This window comes from Rhamphochromis sp. 'chilingali' (assembly GCF_963969265.1).
Source record: "Rhamphochromis sp. 'chilingali' genome assembly, chromosome: 3".
In the NCBI taxonomy this organism is placed as follows: Eukaryota; Metazoa; Chordata; class Actinopteri; order Cichliformes; family Cichlidae; genus Rhamphochromis; species Rhamphochromis sp. 'chilingali'.
In genome coordinates, this window is record NC_137931.1 from 42,810,049 (window position 1) to 42,828,883 (window position 18,835).

Sequence of the window (18,835 nt, forward strand, 5' to 3'; positions counted from 1 at the left end):
TGCAATTGTCCTCGAATGTCCTTGAAAGGTCATTACTTCAGCTTAAACTTGTTCTCAACGCAGACAAAACAAAACTCATGTTGTTTTCTAAATCAAGGAGACGAGCCCAAACAATCCCATCAGTAACCACTCTTGAAGGTAATAAAATTGAGTTGGTTCACACCTATAAATATCTGGGAATCTTAATTGATGACTTGCTTACCTTCAAACCACATGTAGAGAATCTTGTGAAAAACCTGAAGTTAAAATTGAGATTTTATTTTCAAAATAAGTTGTGTTTCTCTTTTAATACAAAGAAGCGGCTTGTTGCTGCAACATTCTTGCCTGTGCTGGATTATGGTGATATTCTATATATGAATGCTTCTGCTCAATGTCTTCGAATGGTTGATTCTGTGTATCATGCTTCTCTGAGGTTCATCACTAACTGTAAATTTCAGACTCACCACTGTGAGTTATACTCTCAGGTAGGATGGCCTGCTTTGGTAAGTTGGAGGAACTCTCATTTATACAGTTTTATATATAAGGCGATACTTGGGTTGCTGCCTTCTTATCTATGTTCCCTGCTTGTAATGAAACATGCTGGTCGGTATTCTCTTCGTCCGCATGGTTACTTGTTGCTTTCTGTTCCATTTGCCCGAACTGAACTTGGTAAAAGAGCTTTTGTCCATTTAGCACCCTTGGCCTGGAACAAACTGCAGAAGGAATGGAAAATGACTGAATTCATTTCATTAAGTGCTTTTAAATCTAAACTACAAATCCTTGAGGCCAAGTCCATAACATGCAACTGTTTCAATTAGATTGATTGTCATTTTAACTGACTTTTTTATTTTTGTTAGAATTTTATTGAATTTTATTTTTTATTTTATTTGTATTCTTTCACTTATTGTTGCATGTGTGTTGTTGCTGCCTGGGTTTGAGTAATTTCTGTAACTGTGAGACATCTGCTGCTGCCTATCTTGGCCAGGTCTCCCTTGAAAAAGAGGTTTTTAATCTCAATGGGATCTTCCTGGTTAAATAAAGGTTAATAAATAAATAAATAAATAAATAAATAGCAGCTTCAGTGTTTGATGACCAGGACGAAAACCACTCTAATGGATCTGAGTCTCAATCACCCAGGCATAAACCTTCTCGGGGTGATTGGAAAGGTTTAGGTAACTGTGACCTCATAAAGCATGACCATGGCATTCATATGCCAAGGTTAACAGTGAAGTCTGGACAGAAATATGATTTATGCTTGACTTGTTCATAAAACATACAGTTGTATGTGGCGTGTGGAAGCTTCTGTTTGATGCTTTGCATGCATGTTGCAGTATCATAATGTTAAAATGAAGTGAGAGAAAATCAAAATATAAAGCTTCAGAGACCATAAAATAAAAACAATCAGAACACAGTTGCTGTAATCATTCACTGAGCTGAGGGCAATAGCACAATTAGCTAATGATTCTTGTCAGTTTCATATTACATATACCCATTTGACCCATTTTATTCATAAAAATGAGGATATTTCCAGCTTTATGCCTCACTCCACACTTTCCTCTTGGTCATTTGCACCCTTCCTATAATGATTCATTGTTTCTAAGGCTCATTCAAAGGCACTTTGCTTTAACGCCATGTCCTCAGACATGAAGTTGGGCAGGAATGTGGCTCGAACCTTCCTGGATTACTACAAACTCAATAACTTCGTTAAGGACAACAGACCAACTCCTATTCAAAGGTAAAACTGTATGGCACTAGAATTAGATATTCATGAAAGCAAATCTATCTGTGACTATTGTCAAATCTACTTTTGTTTTTCCTCTTCTCTGAATTTCACGCTGTCACTGATGTTCGTCTGTTTTTGTCTCCAGTTCTGGGGTGATGTCCCAGACAGGCAATGGTGTTGGCAGAGACACAGCAGACAGAGAGAAGGAGAAGAGCGAAAGTTTCGGGCACTAGACAGCCAGCCAGACGGACACAGGCTGAGCATGTATAAAATGCAGAGCACTGTGGCAGGAGAATCCTTCACACTTCATTGTGTTTATAAGCTCCACATCTCCCTGGCTATAAAGACTTATTTTCACAGATTTGTAACAGTGGGATGACTGGTACTTGTAGGACTAAACCCAGAAGAGGCTTCCTCCTGGGTTATAAAGCATGGACTGTTGAATACCAAGAGGAGACAGACTGGTTATTCATCTATGTTTCCATCCAAGGCCTTCATTTGGCAGCTCATTTTTTTGTTGAGAAGAAAAAAGTGCATGCGCTCCTGTTGTCCCCCCCCCCTTTTTTCCCCCCAATTTAAATTTTTATCTCTGATTGTATTATAATTAGTCATTAAACATTAAAGCAGTTAATTATTATTTGTACTTGTTGCTCTATTATAACAATAATATTGAGGAGAGCTTTACAGTATATGAAGAATAACTTCAAAGCTTTTTAAAATTTTTTATCTGTGTTCATAGTGCTAAAAAAGAGCATTTTTACATGGTGACTTGAGGTTTTAGGAAACACGAACACAAATCCAGGCTAAAGTGCGGCGATGTGAGCACACGTGCAGTGATTGTGTGTGCGAGACAACACGCTTTTGATTCGCCACTTCTCTGTCACGTGACCCCACATCCGCTCCGTGACTGTTGCTGTTTGGCAGCTATGACAACGAACTTTGAAAGTTAGATGAATGGCCTCGGTGAAGAAGTTTTCCTCCTCTATAGTGTATCAACATTGTCTGAAATGCACGGTGTACTTGGACATTCAGGCAGTAAGTGCGTCTTTATGCTGCTGCTTTGGTACGAAATTCAAAATGTGACCTGATGCCGTAGCTTATTAACGTTTGCTAGCTAGCGAGCTTACGTCCTCTTTCAGCAAACCTTCCGTTACGGTTCCGTAAATACACAGTTAGCTTACCAGCTAACCCTAACTGATACACCAGGGTTATCCTGACATGTCTCATTAACTTACTAATTCCTCCTTGTCGTTACCAGTAACGTTAATACTGATGCTGCCGTAATTATTCTAATTGAGTCACTGCAATTAGTGCAAACAGTTAGAGATGATACGAAAGGCATGAACGTAGCATTGGTTCTTTTACGTATTAATATTTATGTCTGAGTCACTTCAGTATTAATCTGTTTATACATAAACCATTAATAGAAATATTGATGTCCACTAATGACCCCGAGGTTCTGCTGTAAAAGTTGATTGTAGTGGTTTGATGTCCATTAGGTGTTTTTAAGTAACTGAAAGTAATTCGTTTTTTCATAATTTATCTGTGTACGATAAGCGTCATTTCCTGTTTCAGTAAACTTTGGGTTGACCTTAAAGCCCACTTTATGCGTGAGGATGATTTCCGTCCCGTTTATTGCTTCAAGTTCATAAAAGTCAACACAACTGACTGTCACAAAAGTAGGTGTCAATATGAAATACTTACCATAGAATACGAAATTGGGAAAATGAAACGGAAGGTTTACAAGACAAGAGGCCGAGATGGAGGTTGCAGAGTTGAAGATGCTAAAAGATCTTCACGACGAGGGACAGCATTAGAAATGAGTACATCAGAGGGACAGCTAGTGTTGGACGATGTAGAGACAGAGTTAGAGAGTCAAGGCTGAGATGGTCTGGACATACAGTGGGGCAAAAAAGTATTTAGTCAGCCACCGATTGTGCAAGTTCCCCCACTTAAAGGTCAGTAATTTGCACCAGAGGTACACTTCAACTGTGAGAGACAGAATGTGAAAAAAATAATCCATGAATTCACATGGTAGGATTTGTAAAGAATTTATTCGTAAATTAGGGTGGAAAATAAGTATTTGGTCACCTTAAACAAGGAAAATCTCTGGCTCTCACAGACCTGTAACGTCTTCTGTAAGAAGCTTTTCTGTCCCCCACTCGTTACCTGTATGAATGGCAGCTGTTTGAACTCATCATCTGTATAAAAGACACCTGTCCACAGCCTCAAACAGTCAGACTCCAAACTCCGCCATGGCCTAGACCAAAGAGCTTTCGAAGGACACCAGGAAAAGTATTGTAGACCTGCACCAGACTGGGAAGAGTGAATCTACAATAGGCAAGCAGCTTGGTGTGAAAAAATCAACTGTGGGAGCAATCATCAGAAAATGGAAGACATACAAGACCACTGATAATCTCCCTCGATCTGGGGCTCCACGCAAGATCTCATCCCGTGGGGTCAAAATGATCATGAGAACGGTGAGCAAAGATCCCAGAACCACACGGGGGGACCTGGTGAATGACCTGCAGAGAGCTGGGACCAAAGTAACAAAGGTCACCATCAGTAACACACTACAACGGCAGGGAATCAAATCCCGCAGTGCCAGACGTGTTCCGCTGCTGAAGCCAGTGCATGTCCAGGCCCGTCTGAAGTTTGCCAGAGAGCACATGGATGATACAGCAGAGGATTGGGAGAATGTCATGTGGTCAGATGAAACCAAAGTAGAACTTTTTGGTATAAACTCAACTCGTCGTGTTTGGAGGAAGAAGAATACTGAGTTGCATCCCAAGAACACCATACCTACTGTGAAGCATGGGGGTGGAAACATCATGCTATGGGGCTGTTTTTCTGCCAAGGGGACAGGACGACTGATCCGTGTTAAGGACAGAATGAATGGGGCCATGTATCGTGAGATTTTGAGCCAAAACCTCCTTCCATCAGTGAGAACTTTGAAGATGAAACGAGGCTGGGTCTTCCAACATGACAATGATCCAAAACACACCGCCCGGGCAACAAAGGAGTGGCTCCGTAAGAAGCATTTGAAAGTCCTGGAGTGGCCTAGCCAGTCTCCAGACCTCAACCCCATAGAAAATCTGTGGCGGGAGTTGAAAGTCCGTGTTGCTCGGCGACAGCCCCAAAACATCACTGCTCTTGAGAAGATCTGCATGGAAGAATGGGCCAAAATACCAGCTACTGTGTGTGCAAACCTGGTAAAGACCTATAGTAAACGTTTGACCTCTGTTATTGCCAAAAAAGGTTATGTTACAAAGTATAGAGTTGTATTTTTGTTATTGACCAAATACTTATTTTCCACCCTGATTTACGAATAAATTCTTTACAAATCCTACCATGTGGATTCATGGATTTTTTTTTTTTCACATTCTGTCTCTCACAGTTGAAGTGTACCTCTGGTGCAAATTACTGACCTCTGTCATCATTTTAGGTGGGGGAACTTGCACAATTGGTGGCTGACTAAATACTTTTTTGCCCCACTGTATGGAGTGGAGCAATAGTGGCTATAATGGACAAAGTATGTTGAATATGAAGCTGCCAGCCAGCAGGAAAAGGGGGGAAAGACCACAAAGAGGAGGAGAATTAAAGGAGGACATGCAGAGGGTTGGTGTGACAGAGAAGGATGCTGCAGATAGGGTGAGATGGAGGCAGATGATCTGTTGTGGCGACCCCGAAACGAAATAAGCTGTAGAAGAAGATATGATAGGATATAGGCCGAACCTTGAACCTGCATAGTTTCTGTGTATCTATTAAGTTAGATATAGCAAAATTTGACACTAATGTTTTCCACATTGTTCCACAAAAACATTTTCTTTGACCTTAAATTACCAAGATTGTGTTACCCTAACAGCAGTAACAGTAGGAAGTCTTGATTGCACATGGATTGCGTATTTTAGTAATTGTTTATTAACTGCTGTTGTCTTTGGGATATTTGCAAGTGTGCTTCTCTTGATGAATGCACTCTTCCAAACACGTTTGAAAACCATAATAAACGAACACAGTAGAATTTGTGCCCTGTTATACTGTTCATAACCAGGTCACATGCCCGGGAGTGCTACTGTCTAAGAAGTATGATATCTACCTCCGTGTCTGCATCATGGGCCAGTACAGGAAGACTGCCTGTGTGCCTCCGGACTTCCCTTTGCTTTTCCAGCACAAACTGGTTTTTGTCAAGGTGAGAATAAAGCAATTTATTATAGAAATAAAGGACGGCTCCTTGATTTGGGCACAAGATTTCCATCTGCCTGTGGGAGTTTTAGACTTGGCAATAAAAGTGTACATATGATCATTAAAGTAAAAGGAAATTCAGACAGACATAGATTTACCCTACATTAGTTATAGTGTACATTAACAAAAATATGAAAACATACAGTATTAAAGCCTTATCATACAGTTTTTGCTCTTAAGACTGTCAGAATCATCTTATCATTATAACTTTGCATTAAATCTTAATAAAGTTTGTGCTGAGCTAAATTTGCGTTTTTAATGCACAGCTTAACCTGTGATAATTAACACATGCGGGTGACATGGGCGGAGTACATAAGTTCTTATTGCTAAGTGGTTTTCACACATTAACTCCAAGGATGGAAGGCAGGACGGCATACAAAATTTGTCCTTGCTCACATGTAGCATACACCTGTTTACCTGCTCTTATCTTTGCTCTGCCACCACACAATGTGTTTTATTTTTTATTTTTTTTGTCAAGGTCAGGGTAAAGCTATTTGCTACAGAAATAAAGGATGCCTCCCTGTGTGAGACACAGGATTTCCATCTGTCTGTGGCTGTTTTGTTTAGACAGGATGCAGGAATTCTAGTGGCTTTATGTCTATATAAGCTTTACTTTTATCTACATTTGATTCATCTTAAGAGGTGTCCATAAGTGTTTTAGGTGCTTTTTAAAAAAAAAACTTTTTTCTTAATAAAAGTGTTACCTATATGTTTAAGCCTTTTGTTCTTTCTTATGTGGGCCAGCATTCATCCATAGTTAGTATTCAGGTGGTGAAGGATTATGAGCCCACTGTGCCTAATAACCAGCAACCCTCCAGTATGAACATTAGTGTCCTAACTCTTAGTGAGAGGGACCTTGTTTTCCCTGGGGAGACTGGTACGCTTAGATACTGGCCTGTCCGCCAGATCTTGTTATAAGTATTGATTTGCTTTGTCTGTACTCTTTGTGTTTTCCCAGATATTCCCCGGCGTTGTTGACCCTGCTGATGTAGCTGACCTCCTCGAAGGTAAACGGCCTACTGGGATTTGCTTCCTCATCTCTTAGTCCCGAATCCTATCCTATGAAAGCTTATTGGCTATTAGCTGAGATACCGATCATTAGCTCACAGTCTGTTTATACTTTCCTTCCTTCCTCTTAGCTGACACAACATCTTTTGAGCTGATTCAGTTGGTGCCTCCAGGTATGCTTTCTGATGATACCAAATGGGCCTCTTAAGTCCCCACTGTATCCAGTCATTACACTGCAAAACAGGATATTTAACTTGGACTGTGTGTGTGCATGATCCTGGGTTTTTTGTGTGTGTGTGTGTGTGTGTGTGTGTGTGTGTGTGTGTGTGTGTGTGTGTGTGTGTGTGTGTGTGTGTGTGTGTGTGTGTGTGTGTGTGTGTGTGTGTGTGTGTGTGTGTATATGGGTTATAGAAGGTGAGGTACTTGCCACAATGGAGGAAAGCAGCAGAGATTTCCTGTATCCAGGTCCCAGGTGGAGCTCAAGAGTCGCAGAGCGAGAAATACTGATGAAAAGATCATCCTCATTTCCTGTAAGCGTTTTCTGTTTATGCCAACATCCTAACATTTATCACAATTATGTGTTAGAAAGCTCTAAAGAGGCCATATAGGTGGTTTTTTGTTTTTTAAAGTTATACGTTGAGTGTGAGCATTAAGGCCCGTTTATAAGTGACTTACTGCTACTTATGCAAAAATCAAAACATAACTTTAAAAGTGTCTTTACAGCAATTTTATGATCGATCTCATATATAGTCAGTGAAAGAAAATAGTCAAAGGTTTTTTCTGTGTTGTACACTAACAAAAAAGATGTTTGAATTCTTTACATGCATGCATATTTTAATCCCTTATCATACACTTTGCCCTTTTTTGTTTTCTGTTTAATGATTAAAATCATCTTAACTTTTCATTAAGTCTTCAGGACATTGAATTAGCGCTAATATGAAGCCATTTTCGCACACGCTAGCACACAACAGGATGCATTCCACAGCAAACACAGTTAGGAATACTGTGCCTGCTGTAGGGGAAGGTGCAGGAAATGATGCCCTCCCGCTCACTGTAAATTTAACGGACAGTTATATGCCAGCAAATCAGAGATTCCTCAGAGTTTGGACCTGGAAACTGGCAGGTTCAGTGTCCGGTCTGACTACATCAGTCATTTGCATTCTGACATGCACCTTTGTCAGGTAATGTTTAGAAAAGTTCAGGGCTGCAGTGTATTTGTGAAAACTGCTTAATAAAAGTCAACAGCACGCCAAGTATGGACAATAAAGGTGCAAGGAAAGTAAATGCAAACACAAGAGAATCCAATTGGAGGCATCCCAAATAAATCAAAGATAAGAAATAAAGGTTGTTTAATATCCTGTCAGTGCATAAATGTACATGTCAGATAAACATAAGCCACGGACACTGGTAAGTTTCAAGTTATTTTACAGCAGGCTGGTAGTGAGCCTTTACTATTAAATACTCAAATGCCAATAAACGGGATAAATGTTCTCTTTAGGCATACAGCTTTATCTAACCTTGTTTTTCATCTTTGGTGAAGAAGCAGGAAGCAGAGTTTTTCTTCAAACAGAGTTTCACAACCCAAAAGTCTCCAAAAGAGCTTGTATGCTGTGCAAAATGTAAATAAAAACCAGGCTGCAATATTTTGGACGTGATTTAGACACAATTCTGTGGTGGAAATCGCTGTGTGGGCCTGAGAAAACTTTAAAAGAGCACAGTTTGTCACCATATCAACAAATGCAAATGCAAAAAATCCACCATGCAAAGAAAAAAACAGATGCAAACGAGATCCAGGAACGCTGCTGCTGCATCTGGGTTCGAGCTCGTTTAAGATGGACTGAGGTTAAATTTAAAAAGCATCTCACGGTCTGATGAATAAAAATGTAAAATTCCTTTTGCAAACGTGGACGCTGTGACCTCTGAGCTTGAAAAGAGAGGACGTCTTTTTTTTTTTTGTGGACATGTGTGAAGTTTGTTACATAACATCCATTCTTAAATTTTCAAGTAGTAGTCAAAGTCAAGGATTTAAACTTTAGTCTCTCACTGAAGTTCGAAATGTTCCATTTGGCAGTTAAATGCACGAGTGTATATTTCATGCCTGTGAAGGGTCCTGATAGTAATTTCAAATAGCACAATACTGAATTAGATAAAGGAAGGAGGATATTCCTGTCAACATAATCCACGTGTCACAAAGACCGCACGCCGCGTTCACCACGGGATCCAGTTTGAGTGGCACCAATATTGCTCATGTCATTCATTGTTGCTCACTCTAAGTGAGTCTCCTCCTAATCTCAGTGGCTCTCACGTCGGTGCACTTGACAGGCAGCTACACCACCAAGATAACCAGTTCAAAAGAACTGTCTTGTCTTAAACTGAAGTATTGTCTTCAGAAAATATGGCATTTTCCTCGTGCAGCTGTTGACTGTCTTTGCTATACAGACATGAAAAAGGAGCTGAGAACTTCCTGTCTTTTCAGTCATTTTTCATCTTTTTTCTTCTTTTTTTTTTTTTTTTTGCTCCCCCCTCTTTCCTTTTTATATCATCCAAGTCTTCTCTATACCTCTTTCCTGCCATACTTCATCTCTCCATGTCTGCGGGTTGCTTTTCTATCCTCCCCTTGTCCTCCAAGGCACTAACTGGCAATATTTAAATGTCTTTAAACACTTCCCCCCCCTCACCATTGCTTTTATGTGTTTGTGTTTGAGGTCCTACATAGCAATTTAGATGTCTTTCTCCAAATGCCGTATTATTTAAACATCACTGGAGCCTTTCTCTTCTGTGAGATTTGTTTTTCTCAACCCAGGCGCAGATTGAAGATTTGCAGTTGTAAATTGGTGTTCCAGGCAGCTCTGTTATTTGTCTTTTTGTCTTCATCTCCCTGTAAAAACCCCTGTGTTTCGTCTATTGTCCCTCTCCCTCTAGGGAATCTCCCCTAAAGTAGTGTTTTCCACGACATCAGTCATAGAAGACAGTGATGGGAGAGACAACCGGACAGCCTCACCTGTAAGCGTCTTTTTATTTATTACATCTTTGAGGTGTTTGCAAACCCGCAGTCGCACACTGTGTGTCCAGTTTTAAATTAATTGTACTTTTGCTGCGTGCTCGGCATCGCCGTGCCAGCGTTGACCACAACTCGAACAGCGAACATTGATCTGTGGAGGGCTCTAATAGGAGGTATCGCTTGCCGCCACATACGACCGTTTCCACTATACATATCCAACTTCTATTGTTGCCATGGCTACTGCATTTATCCATCCATACTGGCAGTGTTTCAAGGGTATCTGTTCTCTGAATGTAATTACAGGGAGGCAGATTGGTGATGCTGATAATGAGGCTTGTCTCACATGTCCGAGTGCAGGGAGTTAGAACAGAATCAGCCGGTTAGGTTTGTTTTTGGGTTTTTTTACTGTAATCATGCAGATGATGGGTCACCTATAAATCTTCTTTGTGGATTTTTAAGGTTTACTGTGCTTAGGTCGGTGCAATGACATTTTAAAATCTTTTTTCCCCTGTTAATCATCAAAAAAGGAAACTAGGAATGAAGTTTGCCACGGTTTTCTCATCTTAACTTTACAGCGGTTTGATTTCTTTGCATGTGGGGATTCGATGGGTTGTTACTGACATCTGAAGAGAATTTAATATCACTAGGACCTGGCGTCGTTGTTGATGTGTTCAGTTCTTATTTTGTTATGTAGGACAATAAGTTATATATCGAATCATTCTAAAAACTAGTACTAGCCTTAAGCTGCAGCCACAGGTATAACAGCTGATTCGTGGTCCTGTATGATTCTGCGTACATGTGCAGAGTGTTTGCGCAGGTTATTTCAGGAGATGAACGCCGAGAGGGTGGAATAATGATGAAAAAGGTATTAGCAAAATATTTCACCAGCTTTCTAGTTACGAACATGTTATCCATCACACAGAGGCTCACATTCCTCCTCTTCCCCCCTTCCCCCCAAAAAAGAAGAAAGAAATGCTACGGTGAATTTCCCCGGTGCGGTAACCTAAGCTAAGCTATTTGTTTAAATGGGATGTCGGTGACAGTGAAGCAGATTGTCAGCGTGTTCCTCCTGGCCCCTCGGGGTGGATGTCTGGATCAGAGCACCACTGTGGCTGTCAGACAGTAGAATTTCTCCATTTTCTCTCTCCTAATGGCTCTTCAGCATCTAGGCAGCTCCCTGACTACCTGCCCACCCAGCTGACAAATCATGTCTTGTTCTAACAGAGATCTGGAAAAATTGTGACTTTCAAAAAAATCTCTAAAAGTGTTCTGATGAATACGCTTTTTGTGTGTTTTCTCATGCTGTGTCCTGAATCCTCTTTAAACCCTTTTATCTGACTTACAGATGTTATGCTAATGTCAGTTTGTGACTTTGGGTCACACCAGAAAATAATTTAGCCACTTCTGCAGTTTGTGTGAGTGAAATGTTGTTAAATTTGGTACACACATGAAAGTGAGGATGAATAGCTTTTGCAGATATGTCCTATAACGTTCCAACTAGCACCATCACACCGTCACACTATAGTTGGTGAAACTCCCCCAAAAACCCAACTTTTTGTTTAGTTCACTTAATGTTGACATGAATTGTGCTTTTATTTAGCGCAGCATGCTGAAATGACGATTGTCAGTATTAAATCTTGCTTATTGCCATTGTTGGATTTGCAGTATGTAGTCATCTCAGCTTGATGAGTGCATTGATAATTAGCTCGATGTGCCACTGTGCAGCTTTACAAAGCCTCTTGCATGTTTTCTGTGGACTGTATCCCGAGCTTTGTTGAACTGTGTCTTTATCACACAAACCCAGATAAGACTTCTCCACTCAGCCGGCCACAGGAAAAAAAATGATTCGCTCTCGGTGACCATCCACCAGTGAAGACGAAGAAGAAAAGAGGAGCCAAAGGAAGTCAGAGATGGTGGGGGATTAGAGGACGAGGGCATACTTGTCTTAATTCTGTTAAATCCGATCATTCTCAAATGGCACCAGCCACAATGAGAATTTATTCATCATTCGGTTTCTCTTAAAAATAGTTTTAATGTTGTGTGATTTCCCTAATTAGCATTTAGATTATCTTTGTTTTACAGCCAGGTAGTGCCTCTTTATCATATTAGACTGGAGATGGCCATCAAATGCAATTAACATTTTATCTTAACTTATTTATCCCCGGCTGGCATTACCTGCAGGAAGTGGGATATTGCATGGGAGAATGATGTTAGTGGCCATTAGAGTTATTGAAGTAATTCTGCAGAGGTTGTCTCCATGGCAGTGCTGACTGCGAGAGCTGTTGTTGTAACACTTAAGCTGAATGATTTAGCTAATGGTTTAATGGTTTTGTCCAGGGAGAGCAAGTCTGTGTCAAGAGTGAGAGCAGCTGCCTTAATGGCTAAAATGGCCGATGCGTCTGCGAAGGAACAAACTGTGCGGTTTGCAGAGAAACCGCTCAAATCCTGTGTGTCTCCTTAAAATTAAAATGTGAAGCTAGTTCAAAATGTTACAGCAGCATAACATTTTTTTTCCTCTCTCATGTTCTGTCACTTCACCCCAGTTTGGCTGTGTTTCTCCAGCGAGGCCATCCTTAACCCTTTCCAGACGGAGTTCAGCAAAAAAGCTTACCAGCGGGCATTTTTCCAAAGCAGATGGTGGGAAGTGTGTCTCTTTGAAAAGTGGGAAGGACAAGCTGAGTGTTGATGCTAAAATTACAAACTCTGCACCGTCATCAACATCCAGGCAATCCCCGCCAGGCCGCAGTCCTCCAAAAAACAAGAAGGGAAAAAAATGCGCCCTATCCGGAGTTTCTGCCGAGCGCGGCTACCAGCAGCCCACCGTTTCCTCAAGGACGCGAGCCCTGTCTCCTTACACCCACCGAAGGATGTGCCAGCTGTCCGAGGATGCCAGGCAGAGGCTCAGCCACCTCCAGCTGGGGCCTCACTACTTTAGGAAAGAAACCGAGAGCCCGACGCCCTTCTTGGTTTGTAGCATTAAGGGAAGAATAAAAAACAACAACTTAGCATAATGGTTCATTTAATGCCAAAAATACACATGTTCAGTGCAGAGGGGTTATAAGATTAATGGATTCCTCTGCTGATGTAGTTCAAACCTCAGTGGGAGCGCCCCAAAATTTTGCTTAATCTAGTGATCGGATTAAGTGGAGGGCATATTAAGAGAGCATCTTAATCTTTTTACCTGAGCCGTTAATGGATTTTGACGTCACGTACATGTTTCACTGTGTATGCGTGTAATATGGCCTATTATCCTCACCGAGGGGCTCGAGCACACTTTTAATAGCGCGCGTCCTGCATTTAGGTCGGGACGCTTTTATTTGTTAACACTTTAATTATTGCCGTATCGCTGCTGTTGGAGGTTTTCGCTTGAAAGGGAGTGATTTTTGTGATCGCGCAGCCTTAGGGGAGTGCGTGCGATTGATGGACAAGAACAACACAGCCTTTAGTCCTCCGCCCCTCCCCTCTGTTATTTCTGCTTCTTCATTTACATCAAATCTAATCCCGAGATATGAATATCAGACTCCACTCGCACGCTGTCATTAAAGAAATTATTAGGTGCTGCGTTTGTTTTTGTCACACACATGAATGGAATTAACTAGAATACAATGGGCGTTTTATTAAGGACAGGAGCGTGCTTTTGCGCCTCTGAATTTCCTGGGGGAATCTCCTTTCGACAATTAACTCTGGTAATTGAGAGTCAAGCTGCAATTAACAAATAGATACCTAATGAAGTAGCCCCATTAGCCCCATGGTGAATGCATTATCAGTGCACATTTCAGAGCCTCAGCTCCTGGGTTGTGTGCAAAGGGAAGCTCAGCCCTACAAAGAATCAGATGTGTTTTTCTGCGTAGGTTTTTCTTTTGGATTTTTAGTCGGAGAATGACTAGGAGATAACAGTGGGAAGAAACAAGTGATTGTGGTTAATGTACACTGATGTTTATTTCATTTATCCGCTGTGACAGGAGAGACGCGTCTGGATTTGTTGTGCAAAGTGTTGCGGTTAAGGTTTTAAAAAGGGGTAAAAACTCCCCAAAGTCCTCATTGTTCACTGGCGTTGTTTTACTGCACATGCAAAGTAAGTTAATTACGTTGTATAAAAGGAAATGAGCTTTTATTGTTGTTTGGTGCCAGGTTTCTCGCTGCAGCGACGTCTCTGAGATGGGAACGTTTTCCTCCTGTGCACTAAATACTAGCGTTCATCGGCGCTCCGTGAGCTTCTCGGCTGACCCCACAGGTAAACCTTCTAAACACATAAACTCAGTCCATGTATTGTAACACATTCATAGCTATCACATAGTGTATTTGCTGCAGGGTTTGTTTGTTTTCAAGCGTTTTTGGACAAAGCCCTGAGTGTGCTGAGTGCTTTGTCCAAATGCAGCCATCTGGATTTGGTCTCATAAAAAAATGTGTTTACTTTCTTTTTTGGTCTGATGCCTTTAATAACATCCGAACGATAACATCGTGTAACAGTCTTGCAGATTGATTTCTGCTTTGGTTTGTTGAGCTCGTTAGGGGATATCAGTAAGTATGACGATCACTGATCAAATGCTCCCAGAATTCTTATTTCCTTCAGTCCTTTCAAATGAAAGCTACTACAAGTAGACACAGATGTAAATGCTCATCAGGCCCAACATTAAATCCTGCTGCCCAAACAGCTTTTACCTGTCGGGTTATGAACACAGCACCTCTTGAAGTGTCCCAGTGGGGTTAGGGTTGTTATTCAGGTCTGCATATTATGACCGGGCCTGTGCCACTGCATCCCGTGGGAGTGATTGGTATTTCTGGAGTTTCGATGCCATCACTCTGAGTCACATTCCTCTTGCTCTTCCTGGCCAGCTTTTGTGTAATGGTGGGGCCATAAACAGTGTAAGTAATGGATGTAGCTTCTGATCCTGAAAAATGAAGCCATCATCATGGTTCCACCCATCTTTTCCCATCTTTTTCATAAATAAGTGGGATCCAAAATCCTGCCGAGGATGGCCGTTGCCACCTGGACTCCAGTTATTTTGTCCATGTTACAGTAGCACCCATATGAATGCTCGGACTCAACGTTTCCCAACATTGCATATGAGCAAAGCTATTCTCTTCAGCTTCAGTGGTTTGATTTGATTGGCTCGTGTGTGCATATGCCTGTTTGTACAGCTGTTCTGTGCTGGAAAAGTTTCATTTATACTTGTTTGTGTTGAAGAAATAAGCGGTGCTTCTTATTTAAAGGAAATACTGTAGGCTTACTCCGAATTGTATATTTTCCTAAAAACTTGCCTTTTCCTTTCAGATTCTTCTCTGCTTGGGAGTTACAGGCCAAGAACAGCGAGAGTAAGTCCAATTATAATATCAGTAACTGTAAAATACAATGAGTCAGGAATACTTCTGGTGCTACAGGACATCAGCACAACACTGTTCTGTAGTCTTCTCATTCTGCAGGTTAGGTTTGGCGGTCCATGCAGCTCTGATTTTAGTCATTTTATGAGTATCAGCGACAGATAAACACATTTTATTTATATTTTATTTATATTTAATATTCATTGTTTATACATATAAATTAGCCCTGTTGTTTTGACACTGTGGTCAATTTCAAATCTAAACAATCATCATAGAAATTATATCGATGAAGTTGTCAGCCTGTAAAGTGGTCTGATTTTTAGATTTGAATAAAAAATGATCAATAAATAATGTAGATTTAATTCCTGAGATGTGCGGTTTGAATTCCTTGGTTGGGAAATGTTTCAGAACACGCGATTAAGGTTTGGTCACCAATAGCTTCTAAAAATGGCCTGTATTTGTATAGCGCCTTACTAGTCCTTAAGGACTCCAAAGTGCTTTACACTACATTCAGTCATCCACACACATTGGTGATGGCAGCTACATTGTAGCCACAGCTGCCTGGGGCGCACTGACAGAGGCGAGGCTGCCGGACACTGGAGCCGGGGCTCGAACTGGGCAACCTTCCGATTACAAGACGAACTGCCAACTCTTGAGCCACGATCGCCCTCTAAACCCTTTTGCCCTCTGAAATCTTCTAGGTGGAATCGGGATTTGTGAGGGAGGACTCTCCTCCAAAGACTCCATCCCGACATGAACCCCAAATTAAAGGCCTGCTTAGAAGTTCTGCCTCAGCTCCCTCCAACCTGACTGTACAAAACTCCAGAAATCCTTTGAGTCGCAGCAGCCATTCCCTCAGAGAAAGGTAATCCTCTTTTCTTAAAAATATTTAAAATGATTGAATGTGTCAAAATTAAAACCATTTATTCCTCATTTTAAAAGAATCTAATGGCCAGAGAACAACAAAATCTGATTTAATTTCTCGTCATTATTCTCTGGACAAACTGAAGGCAGGTGTCATGTCTTCATTCATTACCAAAAAGTCAAATAAAAGCTGTCAGAAACTATTTGAATGGCATATCTGAGAAATGAGTAGGGGTTCATTCACGCTAAAGCTGACTGTATATAAGTGTAGTCTACTTTGAAGCACACAGACAGGTTAGAAAGCTTCCAGCATCACCAACCTCTGCAGTTTTTTGTTGATTCACATGCTGATGACAGAAAAAAGCAAATACGCAGTTAATGCGGTGCATGTTTGTAACCCGGCGAAGCATGAAATCTTAAGGTGTTTATCAGGAAAACACTGTGAGGATCACCTCTGAGCCCCAGAGTTAAGTTTTTCTGGCCACAAAAAACAAATCTGATTGTGTTCATACTCGAGGTACACACAGGAGTGAACATAATCCTCCTTTTTTTGTGATGTTTGCCATGAATTTATCCTGATCCATCTGTGTAAATCATTTGTTTGCTCAAAAGATCTTAAAAGCAAAACATGCACCTGTAGGAGTCTCATTACAGTGTACAGCAAATATCTGGAAATCCCGTGAGATGTTAGTCATACGCTGCTGCTGGTGCTGGTCTGTGAGGTGTGAGTGTCTGTGTGTTTGTACACGCACATCCAATCTTTAATTTTGATCACACTCGACAGGCAGGATGAATTCCCCTCCACCTTTTAAATTACAGAAGCTGATGTCTTGTCATGTTTGTTCATTACTGAGAGAGGAGGCAGAGAGAAGGGAAAACAAAGAGGAAAATGGTATTGATTTGTGTTTCAGCTCGAGACTGATGCATTTGACCCGATGCACACTTTAATACATTCAGAGAGACCTTGTCATCGATCACAGCAGCTGCGAGTTGACAACGCCGATGGGACCGATGCTCCGTTTTGTTTGTTTGTTTGTTTCTGCTTCCCTTTTCCGTCCGCTCAGTCCATAAGTAAACAGTGGAATCAATGGACAATCTTAAACTGCAAAGTAAATTGCAGGAAATGAATGATACTTTTCCCTCAATTGGAAACGCGACAGGATTTGCTGGGTGGGAGATTAGAGTGGGCCTTTGTAGATTCCCCGCGACAGGGAGAGGGGCACGTCTTACCACGAATCTTTGATCTATAAAGAAAATGACAGATGCCAGTGGCAGCGTTTGCCCCCTAAGCCCCGGAGTCTCAGTCTATTCATGTCTCTGGATGATTTGTCCTTGATAACTTTTTGAAGCAGGTAGTGTGTTTATCTGATTACAGATGAAAAGCTTCCTTTCCGACACGAGCCGGGCCGAGACACCAGTCAGTCTGTCAGTCATCACCCCTCCGCCACCGACAAATGAACGTGGATGAGAGGCGATGCCGGAATTTATTTTTGTTAGTGGGATCTCTAGTTTCGTAACTGTCCGCGGTCAACACGCAGACACATTTACACTGGGCCGATGGAGTCCGTTTATGCCGCCAGTTTAACGCGTAGCTGGTCGAGGCCCCACAAAAATGTAAATGCGGAGGAATGAAAGTCAAAATGAGGGTTTAGGTGGAGTTTTAAATGTTGTTTATGAAGGTTATGCACTACCAGGGTGTTGGCCCTGTCAGCCACTCGTCTTACCTTGGGTTACAGCACAGACTAGTGGACAAAAGAAGGTCTTGTAAGGAGAACAGTGTTTTTGTTAATGTATTTATTAATGAAGAGTCTGTGTTGATCACACACACACAATGTTAATTAAGGATTTATTAGAATAAAATTTTTATCTTGGGGACCCTTAAAACAAAGTCTATATCTATGCTTAGCTCTGAGGAATAAACTTTGAGGGTTGAAGACAAAGATCAAATTAAGACGAAGCTGTTGCAGCAATTTTTCTGTCTGTTTTTTGTTCAGTAAGGCCTGATGATAACCTGACACAACGACCAAGATACCTGTTAGTGAAAGTTTTCCATCTGCCTCTTTGTGTTCCAGACTCAGAGCCAGTCAGACCAGTCCTCCACACTGGGAGCAAATCCATAGCCGAGTCCAGAGGATTCTTCAGACTCACAAAACAAACCTGGACCAAAGAGCAAGCTTTGACCTTTAACCCTCTGATCTGACTTAGAAGAGACCAAATTATGGAAGTTGCCGTACTCAGAGTTTTAATTATTAGAGCAGTAACTGATAATGCACATATCACAGTCATATTTAAAAACAGAGGTTCTGCAGGCTACCAGTTTTGTACATACAGACACTAACACGTTAGCCTGTCACAGATATGCACATGTATCTTAATTAAGCTCTATTTCTTGTTCATTTAAATTGCAAACCTTCCCAGCACATGCTGATTTGCTTTTGTTGGTGCAGAGGTTATGTTCAAAAGCATCGAGGCACCACTTCACTCCCACCTCTCAGCTGGGCTTTTTTTTTTTTTTTTTTTAAAGGAAAAACCTGATGCTATAACCAAAGTGAGACATCGCCTAATTTCGCTAAAGCTGTGTGTGAAATTGGCTCAGGTATAAAGAAGCTACAGTTTATGTGCGTGTGCGCGCGTAGGAAGTGACATAGTGGATGTAAGCTGCAGCTGTTAAGGGCTCATCTCTTGCAACACAAAGA

At 41.3% G+C, this 18,835-nt stretch overlaps 2 protein-coding genes across 2 annotated transcripts in view; both read left to right on the plus strand.

The window, feature by feature from the left end:
* Positions 1-2,351, plus strand: part of agbl4 (AGBL carboxypeptidase 4) — a 355,429-nt gene extending 353,078 nt beyond the window's left edge. Inside the window, exons 12-13 of the mRNA XM_080877453.1 lie at positions 1,621-1,714; positions 1,848-2,351. Of these exons, the coding sequence (XP_080733579.1) occupies positions 1,621-1,714; positions 1,848-1,935 (182 nt within the window). The 3' untranslated portion in view covers positions 1,936-2,351. The remainder of the gene's footprint in view (positions 1-1,620; positions 1,715-1,847) is intronic.
* A 167-nt stretch (positions 2,352-2,518) lies between these two features.
* spata6 (spermatogenesis associated 6) lies at positions 2,519-18,706 on the plus strand. The gene is made up of 11 exons (XM_080877454.1): positions 2,519-2,737; positions 5,754-5,891; positions 6,903-6,951; positions 7,084-7,125; positions 7,364-7,482; positions 9,875-9,955; positions 12,497-12,919; positions 14,085-14,187; positions 15,229-15,269; positions 15,977-16,140; positions 18,212-18,706. The coding sequence occupies exons 1-11, from the start codon at positions 2,657-2,659 to the stop codon at positions 18,324-18,326; spliced, it is 1,356 nt and encodes a 451-aa protein (XP_080733580.1). The 5' UTR covers positions 2,519-2,656; the 3' UTR covers positions 18,327-18,706.
* The last annotated feature ends 129 nt before the right edge of the window (positions 18,707-18,835 follow it).